Source organism: Ciconia boyciana, chromosome 16 (assembly GCF_034638445.1).
Source record: "Ciconia boyciana chromosome 16, ASM3463844v1, whole genome shotgun sequence".
NCBI classification, from domain to species: domain Eukaryota; kingdom Metazoa; phylum Chordata; class Aves; order Ciconiiformes; family Ciconiidae; genus Ciconia; species Ciconia boyciana.
In genome coordinates, this window is record NC_132949.1 from 12,307,814 (window position 1) to 12,320,894 (window position 13,081).

The following is a 13,081-nucleotide window of genomic DNA, read 5'->3' on the forward strand; positions in this document are numbered from 1 at the left end:
CTGGCAGGCCTGCAAACTGTAGGATCTTATGGTTTTTGGTGTTTCCTGTCCTTGGGATGGGTGATTAAAGAACATATGAGAAGCATCTCATGGTGGACATGCTGGAGAAGACAAGGTGGGAGATGGGCTGAGTAGGAGCAGAGAGGCAGGACAGAGTCTGTGCTTTGCTGGGTCTCGCCAGTTGTGTAGGACCAGGGAAGCGTGCAGTCACTCACAGATGTGACGTGCTTTTATGCCAGTGACTGCTGAGAGGGGACCAGGCAGCTCTGGCACCCGCATCCTCTCTTGGATCAGGTGGCTGGAAACTGCATGTACAAAACCAATGCTGTAATTCAAGTTTAATGACTTCCATGTCTTTGCCATCTGGCACCCGATGGTGGTTGGCATGCCAAGTCCTGGATAAGTGCTAATCATGTCTTCTGAAGTCGCTGCTGAAGACAGTGGTCAGGGCTAGCACAGGGTTGTCCCCACGCCTCCTTGCAGAGTGCCTAAGAGGGGAGGTAGCAGGTCTCCAGGTGAGAGCATACTAAGGGATCTGGAGCTGACAGTGCCTTTCCATACAGCTGTGCTCTGTGTCAGAGCATGTCCCTGTCACTCGGACTGCACGGTGGCCGCTCTGCATCTGGCTGCTCTGGGGCACAAGCCCCTCCAGTGGGAATCCCACCATCGGTGCTGGGGCAGAGCTGCCCCGCAGAGCAGAGAGCGCAACAGTGAGTACCAGTGTTGCTAGCTCATGCCCACACTGATGGAACAGCAGGCTGCTCCAGAGGAAATGTTGACAGAGTCCAGATTAAACCAATAACATCTCAATGTGCTCGGGATTTTCCATCAACAAGAGGCAAAACAGACTGCGGATTTAGCCAATACTTTAATAATCTCTTCTCTGTGCCAAGAGAAAGAAATTTTACAAAAAAAATCCCCACCCAAACCCAAAAAACACAATGCAAACAAACCCAAACCCTGGAATTCCCCAAGGAGAAGGCAGGCTATTAAAACAAAAAACTTATTTTACACAGCGTCACAGAACTGAAACCCTGATACCTGATTAGGTAATTTTAGTCTTTGCTTCCATATCCCATGGCACCATGAGTCACAGCATTGGTTTTGCTTTGCCCAAGAAAGCAAATAGAGCTGGTAGGAACTGCATCTTTGCAATCCTCAGCACACTGTGCTCGGGCAGTGGGTCCTTCCATCTCCTCTGCTGGTGCTGATGTCCCTGAGCCAGCAGGATGGCTCCAGCAGGCGGGAGAAGGGGAGCATAGTGGATGGTCCAGGAAACCCTGGCAACCCTGATAGTCCCCTCTCTGGAGCAGGACTCCAGGACCAGCACAGCTTCAGCTTGGCATCTTCTGGTATCTCACAAGTGATGAGAGCAGAGCTTGTCTTTCTGCTAGGCTGGGAATGCCTTGGCTGTCTTTGCCTTAGCTGAGATGAGAGGGTTTCCTTCCTTTCCAGCTCCCCAGGGAAAGGGAAGAGGAAGGATGAAATTACTTTCATAGGCTGGAGCAGCCAGTGTCAGTCCCCCACAGCCCTGTAACCCCTGGTTCTCCTTCCAGGCAAGCCTGACCAAAGATCCCTTCACCCCAGTCATGACAGTGTCAGTCCACACTTGGGGTACCACCTTGTCCCCTTTACCCCATGGGCACCATCTCTTGCCAAGGCTTCTTGAAGAGGCATCTTTACGGGCTCCTAGTCATGTAAGGGGAGGTGAGGATCTTGGGTTATTTAGACAACTTGTAGCCATCCAGGGCACAACCTGTACTCCATAAGCTGGCCAGAGCCTCTCCAGTAGACTCATTTGTACAAGGACACTGAATCATTTGGGCAAGTCAAAAAGTACTGTTGTGGTGGTGACATCTCTCTGAGCATGCTGCTGGCTATGAAAACTACTAGACATGGCTCAGACAGGAATCAAATCTCCTCTGGAGCAGCCAGGGAAATACCTTCTTGTCATGCCTTCCCACCTGGGAGGCAGCCAGGGACAGCACTTCTGTGTCACCCCCGTCTGTCCTTCCAGCAGCTTGGCTGGGTCTAATCCAGGCTGGTGTCCCACCACCCTGCTGATGACAAAGGCATCTGGGGATAACTCCCTTCCCCTGATGTGCCCACAGACAGAGATCCCTGGGATCCTGGTGTTTCCCTCCACTAGCTTGTCTGCGATCCCTGTGGTAGACAGCCTGACATTGTCTCTTTTCAAGAGCTTGCTCAGCTGGTCAGAAGGTCATAGTGCTGCATCTGAGGAGCAATGCCATCTGTCCAGCTCTATGGAAGAAGACAAGTTAGTTAGTTGCAATGCCTCCCAGCAATTTGGGATTTGAGTATGGCTTACTCATATCTGGGTAATGACTTTGCACTGTGGGGGATCTGCTATTTCTGCTCTGCTGGTGTGGCACAAATGGCACACTGGCAAATGCGCAATGGCAAAATCTGCCCTCAAGTTTCAATTGCTGGTCTCTGACTTTCTAAAACCAGGCATGGACGGGGCCACAGAACCAAGCAGTTCCAGCAAATGATGCTGCAGAGCAGCATCCACACATGCTGTGGCTTCATGTTCAGGATGGTGAGGGCTGCTGGGGCTAAGCAGGAGCAGACAGGACATCGGGACCAGTCAGGAGCACAGATCTTCAGCTTGGCTTTTGAGTAGAACTGTAAGGGACATGCTGAGTGTGATGTACTGGCTGACAGATGGACACTGCCAGGACCAGTCTACTGAATGAAAGGAAGAAAATACATTGAAACAGATCAGAAAGTGCCTGGTTGGACCAATGTGTCTCATCTTTCTGTGCTGTGCTGAAGGTTCCTCAGAAGAGCTCAGCTCAGACATCCAGATAAGAGACAAGTCTCTGAACTGGCCAGCACTCACTGTTCAAAGGACTTTAGGAAACCTGGCCCATCAGGTCTGTCTTCTCCATAAGTCCAGCCTGGAGACAGCCATGCCCTCAGACCACCACTCGCAGAGTGGCAGGCTCAGAGCTGCAGCTCTGTCTTCCTCAGTGGCTGGGCAGAGCTGCTCCTCTGCCATTAGCTCCCATTAACTCCCGTGAGCTGCCACCAGTGAGATGCATCAACGTGGGTGAGGGGGTGGCCGTGGGTGGAAGGTGAGGGGACAGCTGAGTCACCTCTCAGGATGGGTGTAAATGCTTCTGGTCCCTTTGGGTAAGTCACTGCCGAGACGAGATGCAAGGGCACAAACGCGCAACATCGTCTCTGCTCGCATGAGTCATGAGTTGACTTTTCCAGTGCAGGCAGCAGCTCTTGGTATCATCACCAGTGCCTCTACGAGACATTTACCAACCTCTAGGACCCCTGAGGGCCTCAGCAAGGTTCACTCTCTCCTGCTTGTTTTTTTTCTCTCTTCTGCTGCTGTGTATTTGGTCTCGCAGAAGAGCAAGGAAGGCCAGCATCCCTGGATGCTGCTGACTGTGGGGCAAAGGCTCTCAGATCCAGCCCTGGCACAGAGAGCTGCTGTCTCTGCAGAGGTGGCATGCTCCTCGTGAGGCCCAGTCCTGGGGATGAGCACTGGATCACTCCATGCAAACAAAAAGAAATATATTTGCTTGCCATTGAGAAATCTATTTTCACTGGCCTGAAGTGCTCTGCATTACCTGCCTCTCAAGGCCACCTCTGCAGTCCCAGCCATGGCAGAGAGTGCAGCCAGGCTGAAGGTTTCTGCTGGCTGGGGAAGGAGGCCCAGGCACGGCAGCAGGAAGGGTTTGCCTTTCGGGATTTGTGGGAAGTTCTTCCCATGCAAGGAATTACTGCAGATCCACAGCCCCCATGTAGGGTCTTTACCAAAGGCCCCATCTCTTCTTCATCCCTCTTATCCCCCTGAGCAACCCCCCACAACCCTCAGCTCCTGTCCCTAAGTCATGGCCTACTCTGTTCATGTGACAACTAAATAGCCCTCCTTCTGCATGGCCAATGGGTAACAAACCAACCTCTTCCTGACTCTGTCATTCACCCCCTGGGTGACCCTGGGCTCCTCTGTGCTGTTTCTGCTCCCAGACTGGGCATCTCTTTCTTCCTTGCACCCTGCAGTCCTTGGAGCAAAGACTGTGCACGTACACACCAAGCAGAGCAGAGCCCAGACCACAGTACTGGTTTCATCGTGACTTCAATAGGACATGAATCTGGGCTCCTGCCACAAGAGGTAATATGGCTCTTCGCAAACGTCAGCACCGTGGGGCTCCCAGCCCACTGCAAGGAGCTGTTAATGCTAGGGCTCTCAGTGCACCCATGGGCTCTGCAACCCGTTCCCCACCTGCCAGGGGTCTGGTTGCCTGTGCTCAAGGTCAGCCCTGATGTGGGACAGCCATGTAACCTGCGATCAGACTGCTGGAAAAACAGATAAGGCATGAGAAGGAGCTGTATGGAGCCTTCACTGGAGCTTCCCCTGCTTTGCTTGGGAGCTGCAGTTATGCTTAGATCCTTGCCCTTGGTCCTTGCCTTGCAGGTAAGCCTGTGACCAGCCTTGTACCTGGCTGATTCTCACTGTGCCTTGCTGACTTGACTTTCTGGCTTCACCTTGGACCTGCCTCATCACAGTAGACTAGTGTGGGAATCACTGGACGCAGCCATGAACCTCTCTGCTCTTGCTTGCATACCATGGGGCTGCATCCTGTCAGTGAGTATATCCTCCTGCCGGCTTTGCTGCCACCTTAGCTCCTTCCCTTGACACTTGCCCCTTCCTGACAGTTATTCTACCTGCTTTACAGAATGAACTTAGTATAATCATTAAAGTGTAGGCACATGGTGGCTGCATAAAGTTGCAACAGTTTTTACTTTTCCTTGCCAGCTGAAATGCAAACTGCCACTCACCTCCCACTGCTCTGGGGATCTATTCAGAAGAACACAGGGCACGTCGTGGCCCACACTGCATTTACATGTCAAGGTTTCAGAAAGAAATGAGCTCTTCTTCCACATATAGCAGCTGAGAAGCAATTACTGCCCTTGCCTCTGCAATGGAGGCTTTCACTATTGTGTTTTCTTCTGCACTGGCATCACACTGAGGACACTGCACAGGGTCATTTTCTGCTGATGGATGGTAACAGCTTCAATGGACCAACATGGGTCTGAGCTCAGAGGCTTGAGAGAAATTGGGTTTCCTGGATGAGTTCTTGCTGAGACCTGACCTCAGGTACTGTGTTTCTAATTGAATTTATTCCTATGAATTCAAGCCTGCAGAGACAGCAACAGCAAAGACACAGAGGGAGCATCCTCTGTTCAGACTCTGCACCAAGTGCTCCCACCCCGAACTCATCCTTCCTCTGCTTTCCAAACAAGCAGCCAGCACCAGCTCTGGGGTGCCTCTGTTTTCCTTGTTGCTCATGAAAGCACAGATTTGGGGAAGGGAGGGGGGTCAGTCTCTGCCTTCCTCACTCTTAAAGGAAGCGGTCAGGTGCCTGAGCAACCCCCAGGCATTATAAACGTGGACCAACTGGACTCAGACTTTTCTGGAGGATGCATTAGCTGAATCCACTGGCTCAGGACAGGAGTAACGACTGGAGAGAAGGGAGCAAGAGCATGTGATTAATGGTCTCTTGCCTCAAAATCTGTAAGCTTATGTCATTGAGTCCTTGGTCCATTAAAAGGTCCTCCCAAAAAGACTCTGAGCCTGGCCTGAACTCCACAGTGTGTCTCCAGAGCCATTTTTAGTCCTTTTGTTTTGTATTCATCATGTTAGCACTCACGATGGACAGCTGGATGATCAGTGCAATAGCTTTGGCTGCTTCATCCTTCACCTATATCCATTCTCCACACTTTCCCTAACAGCTTGAGGGGGAAGGTGAGTTTTAGTACATAGAAATCCACACCCACGGATGTGCGGGGTGTGGTGCTGGAAAATCTCTGAAGCTCTCCTGCAGCACAGTCCCCCCACACCGTTGTGACATCCCTCTCAAATATCTCAGAGCTTAGGCTGAGTGGGATGTCCAAATGTGAACACTAGTACTAATCCCTGTTTAAGACTATATTCCTGTCCCAGCCTGCTCTCCCTATCTTGCATGCTTTGCTGGGACACTGTCTCCTGCAACCAGAATCCCATCTGCCAGAGAAGGCACCCCAATGGCATTTGGGGTGCAGCAGTGGGATGGAGCTTCTCTGATGTTTCCAATCCCCCCAGGAAATGAAGAGACATCTTAAAATATTTGGTTATTTTTAATAGTGTAAAAGGTGTCAGCAACTGTGTGGAACAGAAGAGCCGGAAAGGTATGAAGCTTCACTGGTGTAACCTAAGGTGGAGTCTCAATATCTGTAGGGCCCTCTGTCCTCCTCTTTCCCTTCCCACCCTGCTGAGGCTTTGCTGGCAGAGCAGGTCATGTTGGCATGTCCCTTACAGCTCTGTAGGTATAGCTGCTCGCTGGCAATTCTGCATGTCCTTCTGTTTCATCTCCATAGAGATGTCTGTGAGGTCTTGGATAAACTGCTGAATCTAGGGTGGGGAAGAGAGATGGCAGAGCTCAGAGCAGCGATGGGAACAGGAGGCAGAGGGGAGCTTGTTGGCCCTTTTGTCACCAACCAAACTGAGCAGGAGGATAAGGCATTTGCCTTGCTGGATCTGCACCACCAGAATGGGCTTTTGTGGGTGAGTCTGAGTTCAGGGCAGTGGTGAATGAAACCAAACCTTGGCCATAGGTTGGTCTGCATGCCCTGTATCCCCTGCCCCAGCCTGCCTGGCTCCCACTCCTTCTGCCCCCGCAGGGACCCACACCCTGCTCTGCATCCTCGGGTGAGAGAGGTTTGCCTGGTGTCCTCTGCCCTTTCCCCATGCCCAAGAGAGAGCCCAGGTGAAAAGGAAGGTGTCTGTTGGGCACATCGATTTCTCTGGGCTCTCCCCTCCCTTTGGGCAGCTGAGGGTCATTACTGCTCCTCTTTCTGAGCAGGGAGAAGGGGTCTGGCTTGGCTCTACCATGTTTAGCTGTCTGTGGCTGTCATCCACCGGCACATTCAGGTTTGCTTTCAGCTGCATGCTCAAGCACTGGAAGAGGTTGAGGATGGCCATCTTGATGGTCCCCAGCTTCAGGGTTTTCTTGGCAGTTGTGTTCTGGATGTCGGCCCAGCGAGTCTCCTGAGAGGAGAAGGAGACATGCAGCATGGAGACATGCCCCAGCAAAGATGATGCTTCAGCACTGGAGAGCCTGAGGCCTTAGCCATGAACAGTGGAGACCATGAGACATGCCACACTGAAGCCCCATTACAGGGATGATGCTGCAAGGAATGGTGAATGGAAATGAGTATGACCAGGCTAGACAAACCCAATGGACACGTGGTGGAGTATGCTTGGGTTTTGTGCCAAGGCAGATCTCCCCAAAGCCTGGTTAGCTGATCTCTTTTGACTATGAGTTCAAGCAAGAAGTGAAAGATCATGATGGCTGAGGGCCTTGTTTTAACCCCTGATGTAACCTGCTCCAGACCTGGTCTGTCATTCTTCATTCTACGACCCCTTTGAGGGACAAAATTAGGTATCTCCTCCAATTACAAAGGCTGCTACTGGGCCTTGCCATGACCCCATGGCTTAGGGATGGGCCATCAGCTGGTCTTGGCATAGCCAGGCCTTGGAGATCTTCCCCTGCCCACCCCACATTTCCTCACCCAGGAGAGGACGTCGCTTTGAGCCTGGTCAAAATGTAGTTGGAGCTGCACCAGCTCATTTTTGTACTGCAGGATCTCAGCTTCTTTCTCTGCTGTGTACTGCTCCAGGAGCACCTTGGCTTGCTCAGACATTTCCTTGTGCCCCTGTTGTGACTGCAGCAGGTCCTTGCGCATCCTCACCAGTGTCTTGTAGTGCCAAATGACTTCCTGGATCTCCTCAAACTGCAGCACAGAGCTTCTGGTGTTAGTAATCCCCCCGCCCTCCCCTCATCACGATTGCAAGTCTCGTGCTGTTTGGCACCCTGCCCTGACCAGGGACACCTCCCCCAGCTGAAAGATCTTCCCTTCCTGACTATTGCCCCGATTGGTTTGTGAGCATCACCACATTCCCTGTATGATGACCTCCCACTGTGCCAGTCCAAGAGCTGTCACTGCCCATAAGCAAGGGGAGATACTGCACCTCTTCCCCAGGTGAGCAGTGCTCTGATAAAACACAAAGCACAACTACAACTGCCAGTGCTGAGTCACCTAGACATGGGAGGGCGGCAGCCGGGACTGCAGGAGTATGAGCGATGCATGGAGTGATGCCTGGGCATCCTTGAGAGAGGGCACAGCTTTTTTGACAACTGCCTGGGTTCCCATTCCTGGGCCGCTTTTCACTTCTCCCAAACTATCAATGTGACATGAAACTGACACAAGGGGGTCTCCATTCCCCTTAGCCCTATGCTTTTCCCCCTTCTAACATTTTTTCTTTGGTTTTCTCAAGTCTTCAACTCCTTTTCTGGTTCTCCTCCCCTAACTCTGGTTCACTTGGCTCACCTTGGTTGCAGGGAACCTCTTCCCATCCCATCTCAGGTCTCTGGGTTTGACCAAGTGTTATGATTTCCCTGGACTTGCCTTATCTCCTCTAGGTTTAACACCCACCTCGAGGCCATGATCTGTGTCTCTCATGTCCAAACTCACCTGTGAGATCTTCACCACATCCTCCAGGTATTTGTTGAAGATGGAGTACTTCTGCACTTTGATGCAGTGTTTCTGGTGCTTATTTCTCAGGGCTTCCAGTTCCCTCTTAGCTCTCAAAAGCTCACTTTCCTTCTGCATCTTCCTCTCTCTCTCTTTGCTGGCTTTCTTCAGAGCTTGGATTCGCATATTATCATTTTCCTGGTGGTGTTTCCCCCACCAACACACGTACACACACACACACACACACACACACAGAGAGGGAAAGGAAAGCAAGGGAAGATGGAGCTGGGTCACTCAACAGCACTGGGAGGAGATACCTTCACAGAGGAGAGACCAGTACTGGAGCACCCCTGGGAGCATTTTCACTCCCTGTTTAACAGGGCCATCCCTCTTCCATTGACCCTTCGGTCTTGGAGACAGGCACCTGGGATGGCACTCTGATTTTCAGACCTACTGGTATCTGTCCCTGGAAGACACCTGGGTGTCAACAGTGGGCACAGGCTGAGACCCTCCTTGGGGGATGTTTGGGGCCCTCAGGAGATCACACTGGTACAGAACAAGCTCTCTTCCTCCCAAGCCCTACCAGGGCTTTCCACATCTGTGGTATGAAACCCTGTGGCCTGCCAGTCCTGTTCCTCACACCGCCAGGCTCAAGGGAGGCTTGGACAGACGTGGTGGCCCAAGACTGTCTCCCCAAGGGAGGGGAGGAGGTGGTGGTGCAGCTTCAGGGTAATGTCAGCCGAGCTGACAGGTGTACCTTTAAAATCCTGCCAGATTTCTCCATGTAGGTTTTCAGCTGAGCCTCCTTGGTGTGGAGGTCCCTCCACCGGCAGGTTATGACTTTCATCCTCTCCCTGAAGGCCTGGCAGCATCAGAGTGAGTGTGACATGGCTGCCCGCACCCAGAGCCAGTGACCTGCCCACTGCTGCCCTCCAAAAAACCACAAGCCCTCCCAACCATGCCCCAGAATCCTCCCATCTTTCTCACCTCTTCCTTCACCTCCAGAGCCTTTTGCATCAGTCAGGCTTGTTTCTTCTTCTCCTGGAGGCGAATAAATGGAGACAGGGAGTCCTCCTCTGTCAGTCTGAGTTTCCTGCCACAGAATTTTTCCTCGAGGTTACATGCTGGGTCTAGTACCTGGGCAGAGTGTTGGATCTCATCTGGCAGCATAGCATCCCCACCCCTCCCCAGCAGGGATCCCACTGACAGAGCAAGGGGGTGTTACAGGGAGGAACAGGGCTGGAGAAGGGAGGTACAAGAGGGGACTGAAGTGGTGGACATAAGGGATGGGAGTTTGCCATGGTAGGGGAAAGAAGGATGGAGGAGACAAGAGAAGAGGATGGAGGAGATGGAGGCGGGTGGAGGAGCCCCTTCACCTGAGCAAGGGCAGGAGGTTCTGCCTGTACTGCATGCGGAAATATGCTGACAGCTCCTCATCACCCATGGTGGCCGTCGCTCCAGCCACCAGCAGGACCCAGAGAGCCCAGGTCCTCCCGGCACTGCCCAGGAGCTGTCCTGCAAGCCTGAGAGCTTGGTGGTGCATGGGGAGAGGCAGCTGGGCAGGGGATGAACCCCTAGGTGCCTCTTACCTCTGCTTTCCCAGAACCTTCTTTGCCCCAGTTGTGCCTGTGGCCACCGGCTATTGGTGGCCAGTTGGCATGGCACGGTTGCTGGGGACAGTTGGAAGATGCTCAGGCAGTTACTTGGCAACTGAAGCAGGGCGATGCCCCCACGCCAGCGAGGGAGACTGACAACTGTGTCCAGGACCAGGACTCTTCAGCACTAAGGGAAAGCTGAACGAATGCGGAGTTCCTTCTCTTCCTTTCATTTTCTCTGGTTCTTCCTCTGCTAAAAATCAGCCCCTGTGTCCTGTGACCTCTGCTGTCTTGGGCAGGTATTTCAGTGCCCCTGACATCCACAGCCCACTGTCTCAGAGCTCAGGGCAGGAGCTTTCTCCTCTCCCAAAACACCAGATGGAAAGACAGTTAAACTGAGGCATGTCCTCAGGAATGCTTGATCACTGTACTGCCCATGGTTCCTTCTTGTGTGGGACTAGATCTACCATTCGATAAAAAATAACCAATTTTTTTTGTATTTATTTTATTATTTTCCCCAGAACAAGGCATTTGAACAAGATCCATTGCCCAGAATAAAGGGGTGGTATTCATGGGCCAGGTGGGGGAAAACCTACAGATGATGGTGACCCTGGGGTCTGCTCCTTCCACAGGAGGTTTCACCCTCTGATGTTTGCTTCTGTCAGTCTCTGGCTTCCTCACCGGCTTAACATATAAGAGCATTTCTGTGAGCTACTGAAGCTGAAACACTCATGGCTTGGTGGAAAAGGGTATGTATCTCTGGGGGAAGAAGTCTGCATGTCTGTTACAACCCTGACATGTGTCAGGGAAATTGTTTTCAGGCAAACGTCACCCCTTGCTCATTATAAACCACCGGGAGCTGGGGAAAGTCTGCCAGATCCGTCTGGCACTTTAAACAGCAAGAAGATGTATGGCACAGGAGGGGACCATTTGTTATATGAGAGATGCTTCATTTAGAGACAAATGACCCAAGGCAAAGCAGTGAATACTCTTGGCTTTTATTACTGAGGTTCAAATTGGTCCTGTCAGTGACAAATTACTTCCCCTCTGTCCATCCTGAGGTCATCATGGGGCTGTTCCCATCCCGACAGGTCAGGCAGATTAAATCTGGTCTTCTGGAGCAGTTTCTGGACCTTGGCAGGGACAAGTCTTACCTGGGAGTGGGACAAGTCTTGCCTGGGAGCAGGGCTTGTGCCTGCCTGCGAGGTGAGGGGCTCAGCCCTTCCTCCAGCAGTCAGGGATCCTCTCTGGAAAAGTCCTGCCCACCCTTGCATCCCCTGGGCTGGAGGAGCTGCTGGTCCCCAGCAGAGCACGGGAACCCACCAGACGAGCAACCAGGAAGGTCTCAGCATGTCTGAATTTCAAGTACTTGCTGCAGAGCTGTGAGTTGGGACAGAGTCTGTCTGGGAAGCAACAGTGGCCTGCTCTTTCACACAAGCAGAGCTGCGGAGCCATGTGTGTCCTTGTCCTCCAGTGGCTGAACTGTGCCGTCTGAAATTAAAAAAAAGGTACAGTTTTGGGGAGAGCAGTCTGAGGCAGGTGCTGGGCACCAGGATCAGCACTTTAAGCAATTAAAGTTCATTATCATTATGAATAACTGGAGACAGACATTTCCAAGGGGAAGCACTGGCTGACTTCCCAGTCTGACTGAGAATTCGCCATTTTATGACATTTTGTCACACAAATGACAGACAGGCTCCAGGGAGCAAGTGATGTCATCAGTCACCTTCCTGCTTGTTAGGCATGCATAACACCGAGGGGCTGCCCCTGTCCCTTTGGCTTCATGGTATTTCGTTGTTCCCGAGGAGGTGCTGCCCTTCCGCAGCAAGGATAGGAAGTGCAGCCCATAATAAAATCCCTGCGGTTTTACCTTCCTCCGTAGATAGCTGTGGGATTATCACTTTCCACACTGAACACTCTGAGCAAAGCTATGCTGCCTGCAGGCTTATGAATGAAGGAGAAGTCACCACCAGGTTTTATTCTTACCCATCAGTAGAAGCTGCAGCTGTGTCCACGGAGGGTCAATCAAATGGTAGAGGCCTCAGGGGGTTTGGGGATCTCCCAATATTCTTGTGCCCAGGGAAAGCCCCTTCCTGTGCATCCTTTTCGCCACGTGTTGGCAGTGGGGAGCTGCAGTGCTCACTGGCTTAGCACAGCAGAGAGCCAAGCTCAAATCGCTTGTGTTACTCTCAGCCTTTCTTGTGTGGCATCCCACAGACCAGGCATCACCAGCTTTATCTCATGGATTCCCTCTGCTTTAGCCTCCACCTCCCCTGTTTTGGCAGACTGCAGAGCTGCTTGGATTGGAGATCTTTGTGTGCCTCATCTGTACAGCACCTTGTGACATTCGTTCCTTGTCATCACCACAATGCCATAATGACTAGATAAAATATATGCACTGCAGCAAACAGGTCTTATGCTATTGTCTGAGGCTAGGAGGCCCCAAATCTTTATTCAGGGGGGTAATTTGCTGTGTGAGACAGTGAGGTGGCTGAGGACAGGACTATGAACTCCAGAAGATGTGGTGTGAGATGCCCTGTCATTAGCAGGGCACCAGTGATGTCTGCTAGGGTGTTAGGAAGGTGCTCTGGAGAGCGGCTCCCATGGACTCACCTTGATGGGTTTCCCACGTGGCACATGGGGCTGAGCCTCTCCTGCCACAACCCCAGGAGAAACCTGGACAGGGTGGCTGGATCTGTCTGGGTATGTTACTGGGAATCCCTGGTCTGCTGTTGTTTTCTGAGTTCCTCCGTGTTTGCACTGATGAAGCTTGTATGCGCTCATGGCTTTCTGTGGTGGTCCCCAGCACGGCTGGGCCAGGGTATCACTCAGGGGTCTCCCCTGCCAGTGTTTCTCTGGGCTCTTTCATGTTTGCAAGGATGATCCCTTTCATATATTACCCAACAGTCATCTCCAGCGCATCCAGGCTCTGA

At 52.1% G+C, this 13,081-nt stretch overlaps 1 protein-coding gene across 1 annotated transcript; it reads right to left on the reverse strand.

The window, feature by feature from the left end:
* Positions 1–6,331: 6,331 nt before the first annotated feature.
* On the reverse strand, positions 6,332–10,096 carry CCDC42 (coiled-coil domain containing 42). The gene is given in 7 exon segments (XM_072881528.1): positions 6,332–6,430; positions 6,908–7,066; positions 7,591–7,812; positions 8,554–8,751; positions 9,311–9,415; positions 9,541–9,646; positions 9,930–10,096. Coding segments are annotated over 7 exon segments (1,056 nt in total).
* Positions 10,097–13,081: the final 2,985 nt, after the last annotated feature.